The sequence below is a fragment of the Lacerta agilis genome, chromosome 9, assembly GCF_009819535.1.
Source record: "Lacerta agilis isolate rLacAgi1 chromosome 9, rLacAgi1.pri, whole genome shotgun sequence".
Taxonomy (NCBI): domain Eukaryota; kingdom Metazoa; phylum Chordata; class Lepidosauria; order Squamata; family Lacertidae; genus Lacerta; species Lacerta agilis.
This window is the reverse complement of record NC_046320.1, coordinates 11,589,095-11,609,509: the sequence shown is the minus strand read 5'-3', so window position 1 is coordinate 11,609,509 and position 20,415 is coordinate 11,589,095. Positions and strand designations below refer to the sequence as shown.

The window sequence follows — 20,415 nt, the reverse complement described above, 5'->3', positions numbered from 1 at the left end:
GGCTTATTATCCACTCTTCATGGAAATGCCCCGTTTCTTGCTCCTGCTGCTGACTTGGCTGACTCTCCTCACCCTGTCTTCTCTTTAAACCCTCTTCCACCTCCTCTCCAGTTCAAAATGAGCACCTGTAGTTATTGTTCCCACCTCTTCTTCTCCAAAGCCTATTGGGGAGGTGAGCAGCAGAATGGGGCAGCGGTAGTACATGCCTGTGGGCCTGGAACAGGAGTTTCAACATGTTACCTTGTGTTCTGACTTGCCCACTTTGCAACCCCATCCGCATTGTGCCACCTCAGTATCAACACCTCTGTGCCATTGAACTTCCTGGCATCAAGATCTCCACGTGGTCGCAATTGGGCTCACATTGGGCACAAAATCACATGGCACCCAGGAATTTCGAACACCGTGCGAGTGAGTGAAAAGGAAGTGTGGCTATGCAGAGCAATCATTCAGACAGAAGTCTCACTGAGTTCAATGGACTTACTCCCAAGTAAAATGCTTTGATCTGCAGTAGCCTTAGAAAAAACCCCAGAAGACTTCTGTACCTTTTCATAGTTACTTCAGAGGAAATTTCTGCAGGTTTCTGCTTGTCCTGCAAGCTACGTACGTACTATGTTGAAATTCTCATCTTCTCACAGCTATTAAAGGTGCAGGAGCCCTATCCTCTATCTCTTTTTAAATCTGGTCACGCCATTTAAATTCTTTTTTGAAGAAACGTTTGCTGCAAAATGCCTTTGGGTTTTCAAGTTGTCAGAATTGGAGTTACAAAGCAAATGTGGTAGTTTTCTTCTTGGTCAAAGTAATGCAAGAGCCTTAATACTTGCTCCCACTATGTAAAGCCGTGAAGGAGGTATCTAACTGCATTCATACAAGAGACCAGGCCCTGCAAATCCTGTTGATGCAGCCAAATACTACCCTCTCAAGCCCCCAACTTTACCGTCACTCACTTGCAGCTTCTGTTGCAAGGTGTCACCAGACTGTGGCTCTACTTAAGAAATGGTGCCTTACAATCATCATGATGGCACTGACATTGGATTCATATCACCTTTTAAATCTTACATACATTACATGAACACCCAGCATTATGCCTGCAAGCAATTACTTAAGTAGCCTGGTTCATTCATGCATGTACATCACTTGAATTCTGTTTAATTGCTTGCTAAACACTCAGTGACTGTCAGTTGAATGCAGCTCCCATTGAAAAGCATTGTGTAAGGGAACGTGGGGGATATGAAAGTTCAATTTGTGTTATGGCTGGGTAGCTCATTAATACATAGAATAATGTAATTGTAGAGTTGGAAGGGACCCTGCGGGTCATCTAGTCCAACCCCCTGCAAGTCATCACTTTATACTACAGTATACTCATCCAGTGATGATCATGTGAACCAGCTGCATATGTTGTTGGATAATATGAGTTTGAGGTGACCAGTATGTCCCTGCTTGTTTTTCATACTTTGAAATACAAACTGTTTTAAACCTTTATTAAACCTTTATTTTTTCTCTTAATTATGTTAGTGTTTAAATTGATCTTTGTATTTCCTTCTTCTGGCTGAAAGTTGGCGTAAAATGTTTAAAAGTACAGTAAATGAATAAGACATATTGGGCTAAAACATATAAAATAATGCGTTACTTGGTCATTGGAGCATTCCTTTTCTCCCAGGCTTTCGGCTGATTAAATAATATATGGCTTTTTATTGTTTGTTATTTTGGCATGCATTTTTGTGTTTTTATATTGTAAACTCACCTGTGATATTCGGATGAAGGGTGCTATAGAAATTTAATTAATAATATAATGCAATTGATTCATCTGTTCAACGGTATGTGCTCAGGCGATTTTTGGATGCTTTTAACATTCACATGTAAAAGAAAGTGGCCCTAGTTTGCAATCACAGGTCCCCTTTCCCTGCACAAAGACTCTTTCCACTGGAGAAAGAGAACCTTTGGCTTTGAAGCAAGAGGCAGACCAAGCAAGTACTGTAGTAGGTCCTCTGCATGCAGAAGGCAGATAAATTCTGCTGGGTGACAAAGAGAATGTGGACCTGCTCAAGTTCAGAGCTCTGGCCCACCTGACCTTCCCTGCTACACCTGTTGGCTACTGTGTATAAGTCTTCTTGATTTCCCATTTATTATACATGCCCTTCTTATATCTCAGTTCATCTCTAAACTCCTTATGCAGCCACCCCAATTTCTTTAGAAGCCTCTCACTTTTCTTTCTTGTTGGGATTGTCTGCATTCGTGCCTTCAGTATTTCCCATTTAAGAATCTCTCCTCCATCTTGGACTCCCTTCTCTTTGAGTATTTCTGACTATGGGATTTCTTAAAAGTCCAGAGTGCTCTGGCAAGGCATCCTCCAGGTCTTCAGTCCGGTAGATTAGTCTGAGACACACTGACCAGGCCAAAGTTGAAAAATGCATGCTGGAAAGACTTTGTATGTGTGTGTGTGTTTTATTTAGTGAAATCCAGATAATGCTTACAAAGTACCCCTAACCAGCAAAATGATGTCACTAATAAATTCAGCCTAATACAATCTCATACTTGATACAGCTTGCCTTTTAGGAGAAAAAACATCAAATAAAACTGCCAACATGTTACATAGGTTCAAGTTCAAATTTCAAATCATCATATAATTAAAAAATATTTCCAACTCGATATCCCATTTTGCTCATAGTATTTTACAAATAATAATTGGATGTAAAACCTATATGATTAGAAATGTTATTTATACTGTGAAGTAACACTACTGAGTTAATTGGGATTTACTCCCACGTAAGTGGATAGAGGATGTTGGTCTTCTTTTCTTGCGTTGCATTTTGGAGTTTAAGCTCCACAGGCCAGGGATCTGTCATGTTGTGCAACTCTATGCGTAGCTTCTTAGAAGTACCTAGTTGTCATTGAATTGAGTGAGACTTCCTTCCATATAAGCGAGTGTAGGATTTGAAGCTCGCAGATTTCAGTGAGAAATACTGGTATGCACTTAATTCCACTGAAACCAATGAGACTTTGAAAGAGGTGTGGCTGACCTGCTGCTCTCCAAATGTTGCTGAGCAAAAGCTTCTGTAATTGAGCATAGTGGCTGGAGTTCATGGGAGTCGAGGCTCCCCCATGTCCTTAGCCATGGTTCCACAACCTCCTTGGCTGTACAACCTTACCAGGTCCAGGAGCTACCAGCCATCGCTGGTGGTTAACGCTGTCCCATTGGGTGGTGCCATGCAGCGAAAATGGCAACCTGAGAACTGTGCGAGTTCCACAGCACAGACAAACTGCTTCCCATTATGCTTGTTTTTAAGCTGCAAGAAATCCAAAAGTATATAGTTACTATCAATTTAATTGGGAAGTGGAGCGGGCAAATGCCACAGTATCCAGTTCCAACTTCTTACAGTTGTTCCTTTGCGTTATAGGAATATCATTGCCTCCCCCCCCCCCGCCTTGCATTCCAATCTCACGAACAGCTATAGAGTATTTGACTTTTTAAAAAATGATTTTCTTGTTTTGCACTTGTATAGTCAAAAGCGTAACGATAATCCTATTAAAGATCTTGTGTCATGGAGGAGTGGGGGGGGGGTCGGCTCAGCGTGTGCAGGGCTGGAAGCTTGCTGCCCATTGGCTGGATATAAAACAGAACAGGAGGGGCTTTGGGATGGGGCAGGATTTATTACAGTACTTGTTATAGTTAGAGCAGGGATTTCTTCTGTGGGAAATGCCCGGTGGTTGCGGCTGCTGATGATCTCACGTCGACAGCAGTGCAGTGCTGAGTGAGAAAGGGTGACCCAGGAATTGAGGACTGAGAAATAACAGCAAGCAAATGAAGAGAGGGAGCAGAGGAGGGGAAGCGTTTGCCAGAGCAGCGAAGGGAAGGCAGGAGCTGGAAGAGAGAGGGCGGCTCATGCCGAATGACTACCAGATGCACTGAAACCACCAGCGAACCTTTGGAAATGGATACAAGGACTGCTTGCTGCCTGTAGAGCAAGGGTTGTGGATTGACTCTGTGTGTGTGAGAGAGAGACTGTGTGTGTGTGTGGCAGGGGGAGAGAAAGAGAACTTCACAGCACTCTTGATTAAAATGTTAAGTTGTGCATAACAGATTTGGCAAGACAGCCTGAGAAATGCTGCTGCAAGAGACTCTGGCATGTAAATCCCAGCCACTGATGCATATAGGACAGCCTGCTTTGGCATAAGGGTGGAGGAATAAAGGAATGGAGGCAATGCAGAGAATATTGGAATAAAGGTCTGCATTGGGTCGTTGGACTTAATAAGGAGGAGGTGGCGCCGAAAGAAGTCAGCCTCACATGAATGGTGGACTTGACACGAGGTGCTGTGCTGAATTCTGAGAGATGCTAGACATTAAATCTGACAACTGTGCAAAGAGAGACCATGGAGAAATCAAGTAGTGAGGATTCCTCAATTCACCGGAGTCCATCTTTGGATAGCAAGGATTCAGACTTTGCTAAACCTTCTACCTCAGGCAGGCAGTTTGGCCGAGGCTTCACTGCCGGAGCTTTCTATGGTACCACAGGATCGAACACAGAGCCATACCGCAGCTGCAGCTGGGACTGGTGTCAAAAGTGACAAATACAATGCACCCAAAGGCAGCAAATACGTGGTTTTTTATCTGGATCTATCATTTGTTTTCCTTTTAGAATTTAAGAAGTGCAGCATGGCGAGGGGCTGCTTGTGTTTGAAATACATGATGTTCCTTTTCAATTTAATATTTTGGGTGAGTACTGCTTTTTTATATTCTTAATTAAGAGCTCCATTTCCCTACTGCATCGTGAGCACAGTATATTTTAAGCTTGAACATTAAGATTTCCCCCCCTTTCTTTTACCTGCATGGAATATTTATAGAGCTGAATCCATGTCGTACGCTAGAGGGGAAAATGCAAAATTCTCATATCTTTTGGGTTTCATTTCGACAAGATTTATTTGTAGTAAACTGTGTGTTGAGCAGGCTGTATTAAAGAAAACTGAACCTCTCTCTTAGCCAAATTATTCATACCGACATGGTGGCATCTGTTTTAATATTACCTCAAGCTGCTGTAAGTATTTCTAAGCCGTTCCTATTAATCTGGCTCACTTTCCTAACAGAGAAAAAAAGTGGTGGGTTTTTGTGTTTTTTTTAGTATGAATGAGATTTAGTCTCTAACCGTCACTTTTTAAAAAACCAAGATTCTTAATATGGTCAGTGAAAATGACAAAGAATAAGGACTTTTGAGCCACCGTTACTCACATTGGCAAATTGGAGGGCCTGCTTTTTTTGTGGGACCAAAATTGATTTTCCTTGGTTAGCAAGCCAGGAGGCGTGAGGAATGGCAGCAATGCTTCAGTAAGCAAATTTGAGAACTCCTAGCAGCTACTATGATCAAAATGATGTCATATGCACTTGGAAAATCAGGCTGTTGGTGCCAGTCAGCAAATAATTTTTGTGTAGAACTAATTCACAGTTTATGATCTGTCTAGGTTTTCTTGACCAAAACCAAAGTTTTATCAGGTTTGAACAATTAGGAAAAGCAGTTATGAGCATTCTGATGGTAAACTCGTGCATGTGATCTTGAGGAACAATTATTCAAGGCAGTCGAAAATGGTACCAGTGCATTATTATCCTTTTTTTTAGTTTTATAGTAAGCTAGCATTGTTTGAGTTAAACTAGTTTGTTTCTTGGCAGCTGGTTTTCCTGTGTGATTGACTCAGTTTATCGTTTGAAGGCCAGATGCACTGTGAGAACTGGGCAGGTATTCCTGAATAATTGCATTTCATAGTTAATGGGTTGGAGGCAGGTGCAGGAATCTGCTTTAAAGAGAACTATCTAAGTAAAAATACTTAACCACTTATAAATGCCTTATATTCAAACGCCTTCATTATTCGTGTTTGCTTTACCCCATAAATAGCAGAAATTCACCCCACTCACTTCTAGATTTATTTTATAAGAAAATTTTGAACCTAAGATTCCTGAATCATGTCTTTGAAGTTACATGATAATTCCATGTATTGCTAGGGAGTGTGTGTTATCTAGTGTGTTATCTTTGTGGACCATTGCATTTTGTTAATTATGGTCACTATGAGACGAATTGCTTCAAAGGCACCTAAATTAAAATTCAGGTATTTATAGCTATAGTACATTAAAAATGCACACAAGTTGGAGTGAGGGGCTGAGCTCATGGCTGGTAGAATTGTTTGAAGTTCCTCTTAAACCACTTTCCCTGTTGAAGAGGGAAAGCGATTTTCAGTTTAAATTTTACAACCAAAATGTAGAGCAGCCCAGGTCCATGGTGAACAGGCATGGATGGGGAGGTAGCCAAGGGGCGACCCCAGCGCGGTCCGCCCAGCGCTCCTCTCCACGGCATCAGGAGAACTCACTGGCCAAGCACCGTGTTGGCCATCAGGGCTCCCCACTTGGCTCGGGGGGGGGCATCAGTGGCTTTCCCACCCAGGCACTGGCAACCCACGCTAACAAAACGTGCTTATCTCTGGGGTTTCCTGGTTCATTAAACCCGGAAGTGCTTCTGGGCCTTCAGTTTAGCACCCACTCCAGTATGAGTGTAGGCCTTTCCTTTCTCCCACATGAATGGATGACTGTCGTTCACTGCAAGGGAAGAGAGTACAGAGCTGTATTCAGGAACAGAGTTGCAGTAGGGGCAAAGCCAGACCTGACAGTCAGTGGCCCAGCATATGGATTGCAGTGGTTCTCCTCTCCCGCCTGAAGGCAACATGGGGAGTCGCAGCATGCTTCTCGCACTCCTTCGTTCCATAGCAAAAAGGTAGGTGTTAGGTTGGAGAGGGGCAATGCAATTTCAGTCGGTCCAAAGACTTGTAGGATTGCTGTGATGAATAGGTTGACACAAGAGCTAGTAAAAATGTGGACTAGAAATGTTGCAAGATCATCTGGCATAGAAGTTAAAGCAGAGATACGTTATCCACCTTTCACATCACTCTGATCATTTGATACCCCTCCTAAACTTTTTTGGTATACTCTCAGATCCAATAAGAAAACTCCTCATGCTTACCTCAAAGTCTATGCGCTCTTCCACTTTTTAGTGATGCCGTCGATCCTCCACTTCTGTCACTTCCAGGTACCCCAAGATCTCTTGCTCCCTCAAACAGCTCTGCAGTTCTTTATGCCTGAAACTGCTTCTTGCCTGCATGGCACCTCTCTCTTGCTTCAAATTCAACCTCAAATTCCCCTTTTCCTGTGAAGCTTTGGCACAACACACAATCCCCATGACTTTAATGTAACTAAACATAACTTTCTCCCTGGGTTGCTTCAGACTGGAAAGAGATGGGGAGTGCAGCTGCTGGCTACTCCCTGCTTTACTCCCTTGTGCAAAATTCTCATTTGTGGGGAGGCTTCAAAAATTACTCAGTTTACTGCTAGGACTGAGAGGAGTTGTAGTTCAGTAACATCTGGAGGCCAAACATCTGAGTTTGGCCAAACTGCGAGAGGCAGTGAAGGATAGGCGTGCCTGGCGTGCTCTGGTCCATGGGGTCACGAAGAGTCGGACACCTGAACGACTGAACAACAACAACAACAAAACATCTGGAGGACCAAAGGCTTCCCCCACCAGGTTTAATTCATTACCAAATATCTTAACCAGAATCCTAGTGTTGTATCTTTCTTTCCCTGTGCAAACAACTTTTAGGAGAGCATTGTATCAGTGTGAAAAAAACATACGTACAGGTGAAACTCGAAAAATTACAATATCGTGGAAAGGTTCGTTTCTTTCAGTAATTCAACTTAAAAGGTGAAACTAATATATGAGATAGACTCATGACTTGCAAAGAGAGATATGTCAAGCCTTTATTTGTTATAATTGTGATGATTATGGCGTACAGCTGATGAGAACCCAAATTAAAAATTTCAACTTTAGGGTTTTCATCAGCTGTACACCATAATCATCACAATTATAACAAAAAAGGCTTGGCATATCTCACTTTGCATATCATGAGTCTATCTCATATTAAACTCCAGTAGCTAATGAAAACAATTGCTTACATAAATGGACTTTTCCACCTGTAGATGAGATCCCGGGGAAGTAAATGGGGGCTGGACTAAATTTTGCTGGAGGACTTATCAGGGGTGACGGTGAAGGAACAGGGCAGTTGCCCAGGGCCCCACACTTTGAGGGGTGGGGGGAGTCTTGTACAAACTCCTGCCTGCATCCTTCAAGTCAGTCAGTCAGTCTCAGTCTGCCTTGTATTTATCTTAGGAGTATTGCAAGTCCCTCCCTACAGAAACACTTGCAGAAGTGAAGGTGGCCCATCTCCAGGCCCATCTCCACCAGTAGTACACTAATAGTTCATTCGCCAGGATCCGCCGTCATGCTTTTTTTCTGCACGTGCCCAGTTCACTCAGGGCAGCAGCAGGAGGCAGCTGTCAATTTGTTTTTGTAAGAGTGGAAAGGAGAAGAGATCCACCTGGGAAGACAACCTAGATCTTCTGAAATTTCAGAACAGAATGGGATAGAGTCTGGTCAGACAGATCTCACAAAACAAGCTCAACAAGAATAAAGAAAACTCATTTAAACTTTTTACAGGTGGTATCTCTACTAGCCAGAATAAAAAACAGGTGAAACCAAATGTTAGAGAGGATATAATGTGATTGGAACATATTACCACATGTGGTGGTCATGTGATAATGTGTATTCATTCTGGAAAAATATCTTCAAACAATCTCAATAATAATTAAATTTGAACTGCCACTGTTTCCTAAACTTGCTCTTCTTTTGAGTTTTGATACGAATCTTCCTATTAGGGTTGCCAGAGAACTCGTTAATCATCCTTTTTCTGTCACCAGATTAGTGATCTCAAAACATACAGACATAGCCATCAGTTGCAAGGAGAATGTCAGGTGGGTTAAGCTCAGAACGAGCTCAGGGTTGCAAGGAAAGCTACAAAAAAGGGGCGGGGTGTTCCTTCGGTGATGTGTTCAAAGCAAGAAGAAGAACAAGCAAGTAGTAGGTCCTCTTGAGTGCAAAAGACAAAAATGCTACTGGTTGACAAAGAGGAAGTGGAACTGCTCAACACCTGCTTTGCCTCTGTCTTCACCCAAAAGGAAGGCAGTGCCCATCTTGGTGATAACAGAATAAATAATGCAAGGAAGGAACTGCAGCTCAAGATAGAAAAAGAGGTAGTAAGGTAACACCCAGCTACTTCAAACGGATTCAAATCTTCAGGGCCCATGAGCTGTACCCAAGGGTACTAAAGGAGCTTGCGGATGTAATCTTAGGCCTCTGTCTATAATCTCTGAGAATTCTTGGAGAACAGGTGAGGTCCCTGTAGACTGGAGGTGACCAAATGTTGTCCCCATCTTCAAGAAGGGGAAAGAAGACGACACAGGTAACTACTGACCTGTCAGCTTGATGTTGATACTGTAGACGTAGCGTATCTCGATTTTAGTAAGGCTTTGAAGAGTCCACCTGATTTTTTGCAGAGAAGCTGGTAAAATGCGGACTCCACAAGAATACTGTGAGGTGGATTTGTAGCTGGTTGACTGACCAAACCCAATAAATGGTTCCTTGTCATCCCGGAAAAAAAGTGACAAGTGAGGTGCCACACAGGGTTCTGTTACTGTTCAACATCTTTATAAACACTCGGACAAAGGAATTGAGGGGATGTTTATCAAATTAGCAGATGACATCAAACTGGGAGGGGTAGATAAAGCTGCAGAAGATAGAATCGGGATTCAATGTGACTTTAACAGATTGGAGAGCTGAGCCAAAAGTAACAACATGAATTTAAATAGGACAAATGAAAGGTTCTGCACTTATGGGGTCATCTGGCTTGCCAGTAGTACATGCGAAAAGGATCTAGGGGTCTTAGTAGGCCACAAGCTTAACATGAGTCAACAGTGTGATGCAGCAGTAAAAACAAGGCAATGCTTTTCTAGGTTGCATCAATTATGGTTTTCAGATCAGGGGAAGTAATAGCCATGCACTATTCTGCCTTGGTCAGACCCCACCTGGAGTCCTGTGTGTAGTTCTGGGTGCCACAATTTAAGAAAGAGATTTGCAAGCTGGAGGAGAGTGACCAAGATGAAGAAGAGTCTTAGGAGGGACAGTTAAGGAAGTTGGACATGTTTAGCCTGGGGAAGAGAAGACTGAGAGGAGATATGATAACCATCTTCAAATATCTAAAGGGCTGTGACATGGAAGAGGGAGCAAGCTTGTTTTCTCCTGCTCTTGAGAGTAGGACTCGAAACAATGGATTCAAGTTACAAGAAAGGAGGTTCCGGCTAAACATCAGGAAGAACTTTCTGACATTAAGAGCAGTTTGGCAGTGCAACGGACTCCCTTGGGAGGTGGTGGACTCCTTCCTTTAAGGTTTCTAAGCTGAGGTTGGATGGCTTGGATGCAGCAGCTAAAAAAGCCAATGCAATTCTGGGCTGCATCAATAGGAGTATAGGATCTAGATCAAGGGAAGTAATAGTACCACTGTATTCCGCTCTGGTCAGACTCACCTGGAATACTGTGTTCAGTTCTGGGCACCACAGTTCAAGAAGGATGCTGACAAGCTGGAACATGTCCAGAGAGGGCAACCAAAATGGTCAAAGGCCTGGAAACGATGCCTTATGAGGAACGGCTTAGGGAGCTGGGTATGTTTAGCCTGGAGAAGAGAAGGTTAAGGGGTGACGTGTTAGCCATGTTCAAATATATAAAAGGATGTCATATAGAGGAGGAAGAAAGGTTGTTTTCTGCTGCTCCAGAGAAGCGGACACGGGGCAATGGATTCAAACTACAAGAAAGAAGATTCCACCTAAACATTAGGAAGAACTTCCTGACAGTAAGAGCTGTTCGACAGTGGAATTTGCTGCCAAGGAGTGTGGTGGAGTCTCCTTCTTTGGAGGTCTTTAAGCGAGGCTTGACAGCCATCTGTCAGGAATGCTTTGATGGTGTTTCCTGCTTGGCAGGGGTTGGACTGGATGGCCCTTGTGGTCTCTTCCAACTCTATGATTCTATGATTCTATCTGTCAAGAATGCTTTATTAAGGTTACCAGATTTTTTTCAATGAATCCAGGGACACTTTTCAACGTCAATGGATTTTGTAGGGGCACTGATTTGCAAATCCAGGGACTGTCCCCGGGAAACGAGGACGTCTGGTAACCTTACTTTACTTAAGATTCCTCCATTGCAGGGCGTTGGACTAGATCAGTGTTTTTCAACCTTTTTTGGGCAAAGGCACACTTATTTCATGAAAAAAATCACGAGGCACACCACCATTAGAAAATGTTAAAAAATTTAACTCTGTGCCTATATTGACTATATATAAAGTAATTTTTCAATTTTTCCCACGGCACACCAGGCAACATCTCGCGGCACACTAGTGTGCCGCGGAACAGTGGTTGAAAAACACTGGACTAGACAACCCTTGAGGTCCCTTTAAACTCTGCAATTCTGTGATTCTCCTTTCAAAAAACTGTGCCATGCAAAGCAGCCAATTAGGGCTGTGAATGAAGACACTCAGAAGCACTGCCCCATCTGCCACTATCTGCATGCCTGGTATTGGAGAGGATAGCCTGAAATATGTGGAGAACATGGCTGTGTGGCAGTTTCACCCTATTTTTATGCTGCCAAAATACTGGAAAATCTTTGAGGCAGTAAACTTGGGGAATCTTTTTTTTCTAAGTACCACAGAGCTTTAGCATTTTTATGCTGCTCCGTGTGGTTCTTAGCAGTTGTTCTTTGGCCATCTGGTATTGCTTTCTTTAAGAGATTAGAAAAGTCTGAGCTGAGGGATAAGGAAGCTTATGGTATTTAATTGTGTGGTCGTGGTGGTGATTTACACTGTATTCATCTTAAGTGCATAATATGTTTGGCTAAAAAAACCCAAAAAAACAAAACCTATTCAACACTGTTCTGCTTTAATTTGCCTTTAATGAGAAAAACTGCAAACTCTCCAATGCAATCCCGGTCGCCATAATGAGTATTGCTTTTAGTTTATAGAGATTATAATTATTGAGCCTGACAAAAGGTAATGGATAAACATGTCCTACTTTCAATGTTAGGGCGATTGGGGTGCACCACATTGATTTGCAGCTTAATTCAGTACTTAGGAAACGCTTTATTTTGTTTTATTTATTTATTTTTGAGACCGAAACATCACTTTGGCTATTAAAACAAGAGGGAGGAGAGTTTAAATTAAAAGAATTTAAGAATTTATCAGGAAAGTTAACAACATGGATACAATATTCGAATGAACTATTTAAGAAAGATAGGATACGAGGATTTGAGGAACAAATATCACAATTTGAGAGATATCTGTTGGAATGTAATGTTAAAGTGTCTAAAATGTATATAAGATATTACTAGAATGGGAGACAAAGGATGAGCAAGTAAAACCTTCAATGATACATTGGGCAATAGATATTGGTTATAATATAAATATGGAAGCGTGGGACCGATTGTGGAATACTGATATAAATTTACAGCATGCTATGGTTTAAGAGAAACCTACATGAAAATGCTATATGGATAGTATCTAACACCGAGTAAATTGGCAAAAATCTATAAATCAAAATCAAATAAGTGTTGGAAATGCAAAGAGAAAGAAGGTAAAGGTAAAGGGACCCCTGACCATTAGTTCCAGTCATGTCTGACTGGGGTTGCGGTGCTCATCTCGTGTTCTGGCCGGGAGCCGGCGTACAGCTTCGGTCATGTGGCCAGCATGACAAAGCCGCTTCTGGCGAACCAGAGCAGCACACGGAAATGCTGTTTACCTTCCTGCCAGAGCGTACCTATTTATCTACTTGCACTTTTGACGTGCTTTCGAACTGCTAGGTTGGCAGGAGCTGGGACTGAGCAACAGGGCTCACCCCATCGAGGGATTCGAACCGCCGACCTTCTGATCAGCAAGCCCTAGGCAGAAGGTACTTTCCATCATATGTGGTGGTCTTATAACTTAAGTTAATTTAGAATATGCAGGAAATGATAAAAATAAATTAAGGAACTGCAGAAAAAGGAGGAAGGAAGTCAAGTTTTGAAATTTTAAAATGACTGTAAAACTACTGAAATGTATGTAACTGAAAATCATTTTTTTAAAAAGGAAAACAGTCCAGTTTGTCTTGGACCAATTCACAGGTTGCTTCATTTGGCTTTGTGCCTCTGCATCAATACCACAGGATCATTTTAAATGCTTCTTTGCTTTTTGACAGAATTGATGAAATTTGCAGGGATAGTAGTGAAACCAGTAAGGCAATATTTTGTCTACCACTCAGAAGTGAGTGGTAGACAATATTTGCCTTACTGGTTTCACATGGATTTTTGATACAGAACTTTTTTAGCATGGCAAAATAGAGAGGCCTGGGTGGGTATTTTGCTGGAAAGACATCAAATATGGTAATTGCTATAGTAAATATTTATGGTCCAAGAAACAAAGTCTCTTTTAGACAATTTGCACCATCCTCTTCTCCAGGTCTCTCTCAAAATATGTATTAAATATGAATTGAATAACTTATGTTCTCCTAAAGCTAAATTCATGTGTGTAAGTGTGGGAAAGTGGTGAGACACTAGGCAAGATTTTTGTGTTTCATTTAAAACATCAACAAAATAGAAATTATATTCTATTCATTAAAGGAGAACACAATATAGTATATACAACACCAAATAAATATTCAATTTTTCAGAAATATTATTCTTCGTATATAATTTAAAATAATGTCTGAATTTGAATCCTTTTCCTTGAAGTTGGATCTCGCACTGCTAGATATGCAGCAAGAGGAAAATGTTTCAAAATAGTTGCAGCTGGAAGACGTTAAGAGTGTTATTCACAAAATGAAGATTGGGAAAGTGCTAGAGCCTGATTGTTCTCCTATTGAATGGTACAAATATATTCAGATTTACCAGTCCCTAAGGTGCTTTGGTTTCATCAGCTTTAGTGTATGATACATATATCTCTGTTATACCTAAGCCTGGCAAAGACCATACTAATTGTGCAAATGATAGGCCAATCTCTTTAATTCACATATATTTTAATATATTAACAGCAATTTTGGTTAATGTGAAGCAGTGATTTTTGGAATTAATTGGAATCTGTATAATTAGCAAAACTGTGGTAATATTGGGTAAATGAAAATTAATAAAAATATTTTTAAAAAAAACATAAAGTACTGTATCCACAGTAGCACATTCAGATCAAGTGGTTTTTATTTGACTTAAAGAGTGAGCAGGTCACCTCAAATTCCTGGTGGCCTGGAAGAGTCCTAGAACGTATCCAGCTGCATTTGTTTCTTCAGGTGCTGAAAAAGCATTTGACAAAGTATGTTGACAGTATACATTTGTTACTTTGGAAAAGTTTGGATTTCCTCAATAATTTATGAAGTGGATTAGAATTTTATACTTCCTAAATTGCAAGTAAGAGCACACTGGAGTCTTTCAGATCCAGTGGGTTTGGCGCAGGGTACAAGACATAGCTGTCATTTCTCTCCACTGATGTTTGATTTATGTTGGAACCACCGCCATGTGAAATCAGATGGAAAAGGCAGACATCTGGTTTTGTTCATGTACAAGTGGAATTTAAAATACAGTTGTACCTAGTTTTGCGACCGGGATCCGTTCCGGAGCCCAGGCCGCTAGCCGAAAAGGACTCAGCGCTGCATCTGCATGTGGAGCGGTTTGTGCTTCTGCACATGCGTGAAGCACGATTTAGTGCTTCTGCGCATGCGCAAGTGGTAAACCCGGAAGTAACCGTTCCAGTACTTCCGGGTTTGCTGCGCACATTTGCCGGAATGGACGCTAGACGAGGCGGATGTTCATGGCGGTATTATTATAGGTTTATTACTCTTTATTAGTTGACCAGAATTAATAAAAGCAATAGTTTTTGTAGAATTTCAGGATATACAATTAATTGGTCAAAATCTGAATTAATCCCAGCGGGCAATTGTAGGTTACTTATTTTATATACAAACTGGTGATTTTGTTAGTGTCCAGAGTTTTTCACATATAGACATATTCCACACATATATAAATAAATGGCATTTTGGTTCTGAGAGATTTGTCAAAGGATTAAACTGAATTTCAAAAGGTTGAGAAAGGAGTTGTTTTTACCTTCCTCATTATTTACCGTACTATCCGTTGTGCATTTAATCTCTGGTAACACAATTTGCCTGAACCTAGAATGTTGTTGTTGTTCAGTCGTGTCCGACTCTTTGTGACCCCATGAACCAGAGCACGCCAGGCACCCCTATCCTCCACTGCCTCCCACAGTTTGGCCAAACTCATGCTAGTCGCTTCGAGAACACTGTCCAACCATCTCATCCTCTGTCATCTCCTTCTCCTTGTGCCCTCCATCTTTCCCAACATCAGGGTTTTTTCTAGGGAGTCTTCTCTTCTCATGAGGTGGCCAAAGTACTGGAGCCTCAACTTCAGGATCTGTCCTTCCAGTGAGCACTCGGGGCTGATTTCTTTAAGGGTGGATAAGTTTGATCTTTTTGCAGTCCATGGGACTCTCCAGAGTCTCCTCCTGCACCATAATTCAACACCATCAATTCTTCGGCGATCAGTCTTTTTTATGGTCCAGCTCTCACTAGAATACCAAAGGTTAATTGATGGAGCTTCCTGGGTTCTTCAAAGTATTGCTGTTATTAAATGAGCTGTCACTAGTTTAAAAAATAATAATTACCGTATTTTTCTGTGTATAAGACTAGGGTTGTTGTTTTTTACCAAAAAGTTAGGTTTGAAATTGGGGCTCATCTTATACACAGGTAGTGCTGGGGGGGGGGGTGTTTTCTTAATTTGGAGTCCCCAAAAATAGGGGGCTTCTTATACATGGGGGTGTCTTATACATGGAAAAATACGGTAAATATTATGCAAAAGATTATGTTTGTCATAGCAAAGTTTGATCATAATAATAATAATAATAATAATAAATTTTTATTTATACCCCGCCCTTCCCAGCCAAAAACCAGACTCAGGGCGGCTAACACTAATTAAAATCACAGCAAAAACATAAACACAATCAATTTAAAATAACAGATTAAAATACAATTTAAAATTCAATATTAAAACTGCAGTCTCATTTTCAAATAACCCACCAATAAAAGAATGAAGCATAAATATCAAACAGAAACCAACCCAAAGGCCAGGTGGAACAGCTCCGTCTTGCAGGCCCTGCGGAAAGATGCCAAATCCCGCAGGGCCCTGGTCTCTTGTGATAGACTGTTCCACCAAGTCGGGGCCAATACTGAGAAGGCCCTGGCCCTAGTTGAGGCCAACCTAGCATCTTTGTTGCTCGGGACCTCCAAAAGATTATTATTTGAGGATCCATAATTACAGTATGCCCTGTGATTACACTTACTGTATTTCCTCCATTACCACAGGCCAAAATCCCTTGACTATCCCACAGCTCCACTACTTATGATAAAATGAGCCAATCTCCTGGTAAGCTCTCCGTGTTAATGGAGGTGGTGCAGCCACTCCACAAAAAGTGACACCGAACACAAAGAACTGTAACATCTATTACGCACTAGCAAGTTCCCCCCACCGGGGGGGGGGAGGTGATTCAACCAGTTGTGGTGGAACAAGTGTGGACATTCCTGGATGAGACTGATGATCTGGATCCATTCCAGCCTGGCTTTGTGACCAAATCAGCCTTGGTCTCTTCCTTTATAGAAAGGAGGACAGAGGTAGTGTAGCCCTTTTCCTTCTACCTGATCTCTTAGTGGGTTTTGATTCAATTGAAAGGGTTGCCATATGCCTGGATTTTCCTGGACACAGCCTCTTTTTCAGGCTTAAAATGTATGTCCGGTGGGATTTTTAAATGTGGCAAAATGCCCACATTTAATATTAAAATATTTGACTTTAACTCATTGACACACCTTCTGTCAACAGTTGTTTGTTTGTTTGTTTTTAACAGACTGGGTCAAATAATAAATTCATACAGCCTGAGGGATTGAAAATATTTTCATCTGTAGTGTGTGGCTTTTGCTATGTCGCCCCAAATACCAAAGTTAGAAACCTGCCTCTCCATGTTACATAAGGTGGTTTGAGGAAGAAGGAAAGGAAAAAGTATATAGTACCGTACTCTGGTCCATGGGGTCACAAGAGTCGACACGACTAAACAACAACAACCTTTTCCAGTCTCCAGGACCACCCCCCCCCTCTGGTAGCTTTAAATCTCCATTTCTGTGTGACCAAAATGGGAGGGAGATGTATGAGCTCAAGGTTTGCTCAGGTGCTTCGTTGTCAGGTGCAATTCTGTATTGAGTCATTGTGTTTCCAAATTTATCTTGACAGCCTCAGGAGCTGGAACCTTAAAAACGAAGCCCTGGTGCCCTGTAGATTTTAACAAAATTATAGCCCTGCGCATGTCAGGTTTTTTGTGTTGCCTTCTCCCTTTTTAGGATAAATCAAGAGATTTAAATGATTTGTTAATATATTTTAAACTGCAAGCTATACAATGAAACGACATGAAAAAAATAGCCTGCTTTTGCTGCATGAAATATGAGGCTTTCATTTTAATACATTTGAGCAGTCCACATTTTGTAATCTGCATGCAGCAGAGATGGCTTTTGGCATTTCAGTACATGGCTCCATACAATTGCAGGCACTATTTTTTTTCACATTGTCCTCTAAAAATTCACTTACTTCAGCAAAAATATTTAAAATTCTTTGACATGCATTGTGCTTCTTGTAGCAGTTTTGTGTCTTGAGTTATATTTTAGGTTTCGAACTTCCATCTTGGATGCTGGTCAGCTCAAGAGCACTGGGCACGGAAACATTGATTCTTTTGCTTGCCTTGTGGAGAAGCTGGAGTGTATAGATTGTTTTCTCCAGTGGAGCTTATTGATTTCACACATTACTGTATTTGTCGTCATATTTACTGGAGCTGCTGCTTGCTAGTCTGCCTGCCTCAGTTATGTGTTTGTTTCTAGCCTTAAGAGAAATCATGCAGATTTATTTATCTGCTTAGTTTCTGACTCCGTGACCAATTCACTGAGCTGTGCCAAGAACCTTCCCAATTTAGGTTTAGCAATAACAAACGAAACAATACCTTCCCAGTTTAAAAGACTGTGTATTGTTTAATTAGCCAAAGGCCTTAAATGGGAGAAGAGGAATGCTCTTGCCTGGCACCTAAAGATATGGAATGATGGCACTGGGTGAGCCTTCCTGGGGAACATTCCACAAGCGGGGAGCCACCACAGAAAAGGCCATGAAGAAGGGCCTCAGATAATGAATGCAGGGTCCGGGTCAGTTCGTATGGGGAGAGGTGGTCCATGAGGTATTGCGGTCCTGAACCATTTAAGCGATGCTTTTTTCTGGGGGTACCCCCCCCCATGTCAAGTGTGGCACTTGCAGTAACAACATCATGCTGAGAACTGGCACCTTTTTTTTCTTTAAAAAAAAATGCACTGTGTTTAAGCCTTTATGTCCAGGAAAATTAGAGGAGTGTCAGATCAAAAGGTATATGGAGAATGGAAAATATTTAAAGCGTATTTGAATACATACTGTACAAATCAAAAAATTCTCGCAGAACTGGATTGATACTTCTAAGCAAAAAATGTACTAGATATTATACTGGATTATACAGTGTATTGGATTTATATGACTTATAAACCTGTGTAAGAAAGTAAGGATAGTGTAAATAGTATAGTGCAGGCACGTCCAACAGGTAGATCGTGATCTACCGGTAGATCACTGGGTGTCTGTGGTAGATCACTGGTAGATCACTGGCTCCCCCCATAGAAGCTCAACATCCTTGGGTCGCCTAAAAAAGTTCAACAGGGCTTTCCTCCTCCCTAAAAAGAGCTCAACAACTCTTTCACCTGAAACCCAAAAAACAGGGCTTTCGTTCCTAAAAAAAACTTCAACAACTTTGACCTGAACCCCCCCCCCCAAAAGGGGGTAGATCACTGCCAATTTTTAACTCTGTGAGTAGATCGCAGTCACTTGGGAGTTGGCCACCCCTGGATAGTGGAATGATTGGAAGTTACTGATTTTAAGTTCAGTGGTACCCCGCAAGACGAATGCCTCGCACAACGAAAAACTCGCAAAACGAAAGGGTTTTGCGAGTTTTTAGTTGACTCGCGAGACGAATTCGTCTATGGCTGTTTTTCGCAAGACGAATTCGTCTGGCGAGGTACCACTGTGAGCCGCCGGAGCCGCGTTTTAAGGCTGCAGCGAGCGCTGCAGCTTTAAAACGCGGCATCACGCCATAGCTAAAAAGGCTTACCTTTTGGCTCCGGTGTGTGGGGGGGTGTTTTCCAGTCACGTCCGCCATTTTGGATCGACTCAGACATGCGCAGTCGATCCAAAATGGCGGGCGCGACGCGGAAAACACCCCCCCACACAACGGAGCCAAAGGTAAGCCCTCCCGACCGGCACGGCGCCGCGTTTTAAGGCTCCGGCGAGCGCTGCAGCTTTAAAACGCGGCGTCGCGCCGCAGCTAAAAAGGCTTACCTTTTGGCTCCGGTGGTGGGGGGGGGTTTTTCTGCATCGCGCCCGCCATTTTGGATCGACTCAGACATGCGCATCGATCCAAAATGGCGGGCGCGACGCGGAAAACACCCCCACACACACCGGAGCCAAAAGGTAAGCCCTCCCGACCGGCACGGCACTGCGTTTTAAGGCTCCAGCGAGCGCTGCAGCTTTAAAACGCGGCGTCGCGCCGCAGCTAAAAAGGCTTACCTTTTGGCTCCGGTGTGTGGGGGGGGTGTTTTTCCGCGTCGCGCCCGCCATTTTGGATTGACTGCGCATGTCTGAGTCGATCCAAAATGGCGGACGCGACGCAGAAAACACCCCCACCACCACCGGAGCCAAAAGGTAAGCCTTTTTAGCTGCGGCGCGACGCCGCGTTTTAAAGCTGCAGCGCTCGCCGGAGCCTTAAACGCGGCGCCGTGCCGGTCGGGAGGGGCGCGGCTTACCTTTTGGCTCCGGTGGGGGGGTGTTTTCCGCGTCGCGTCCGCCATTTTGGATCGACTGCGCATGTCTGAGTCGATCCAAAATGGCGGACGCGACTCGGAACCCCCCCCCCACCGGAGCCAAAAGGTAAGCCTTTTTAGCTACGGCGCATTTTAAAGCTGCAGCGGCGAACAGTTCGCTCGCTGCAGCCTTAAAATGCGGCGCCGCGCGGCTCCGGTGCCGGCCGGCGCCCCTTCCGACCGGCGCTCCCTGACTTTTTTCCCATAGGAACGCATTAATTAAATTTTAATGCGTTCCTATGGGAAACGGTGCCTCGCAAGACGAAATTTCCGCAAGACGAAAAGTCTTGCGGAACGAATTAATTTCGTCTTGCGAGTACCACTGTTGTTAGTTAATTGTAATATGTCGTACTATTAATATTTGTTTATTTATTGTATTGTTTCTTTTACCGTTGTTTTTTGTCTTGTTTGATTTGTTATTTATGTCTGTGTGTAATATTAATAAAGATTTTATTAAAATTAAATTAAGCCTTTATAGGTCAAAACCAGCACTTTGAATTGGGCTCAGAAACTAATTG

The 20,415-nt window shown here is 42.5% G+C and overlaps 1 protein-coding gene across 1 annotated transcript in view; it reads left to right on the top strand.

Annotated features, from left to right (window-relative positions):
• TSPAN9 (tetraspanin 9) overlaps positions 1-20,415 on the top strand; it is a 116,166-nt gene that overhangs the window by 35,182 nt on the left and 60,569 nt on the right. Inside the window, exon 2 of the mRNA XM_033159862.1 lies at positions 4,635-4,711. Coding sequence (XP_033015753.1) covers positions 4,652-4,711 — 60 coding nt within the window. The 5' untranslated portion in view covers positions 4,635-4,651. The remainder of the gene's footprint in view (positions 1-4,634; positions 4,712-20,415) is intronic.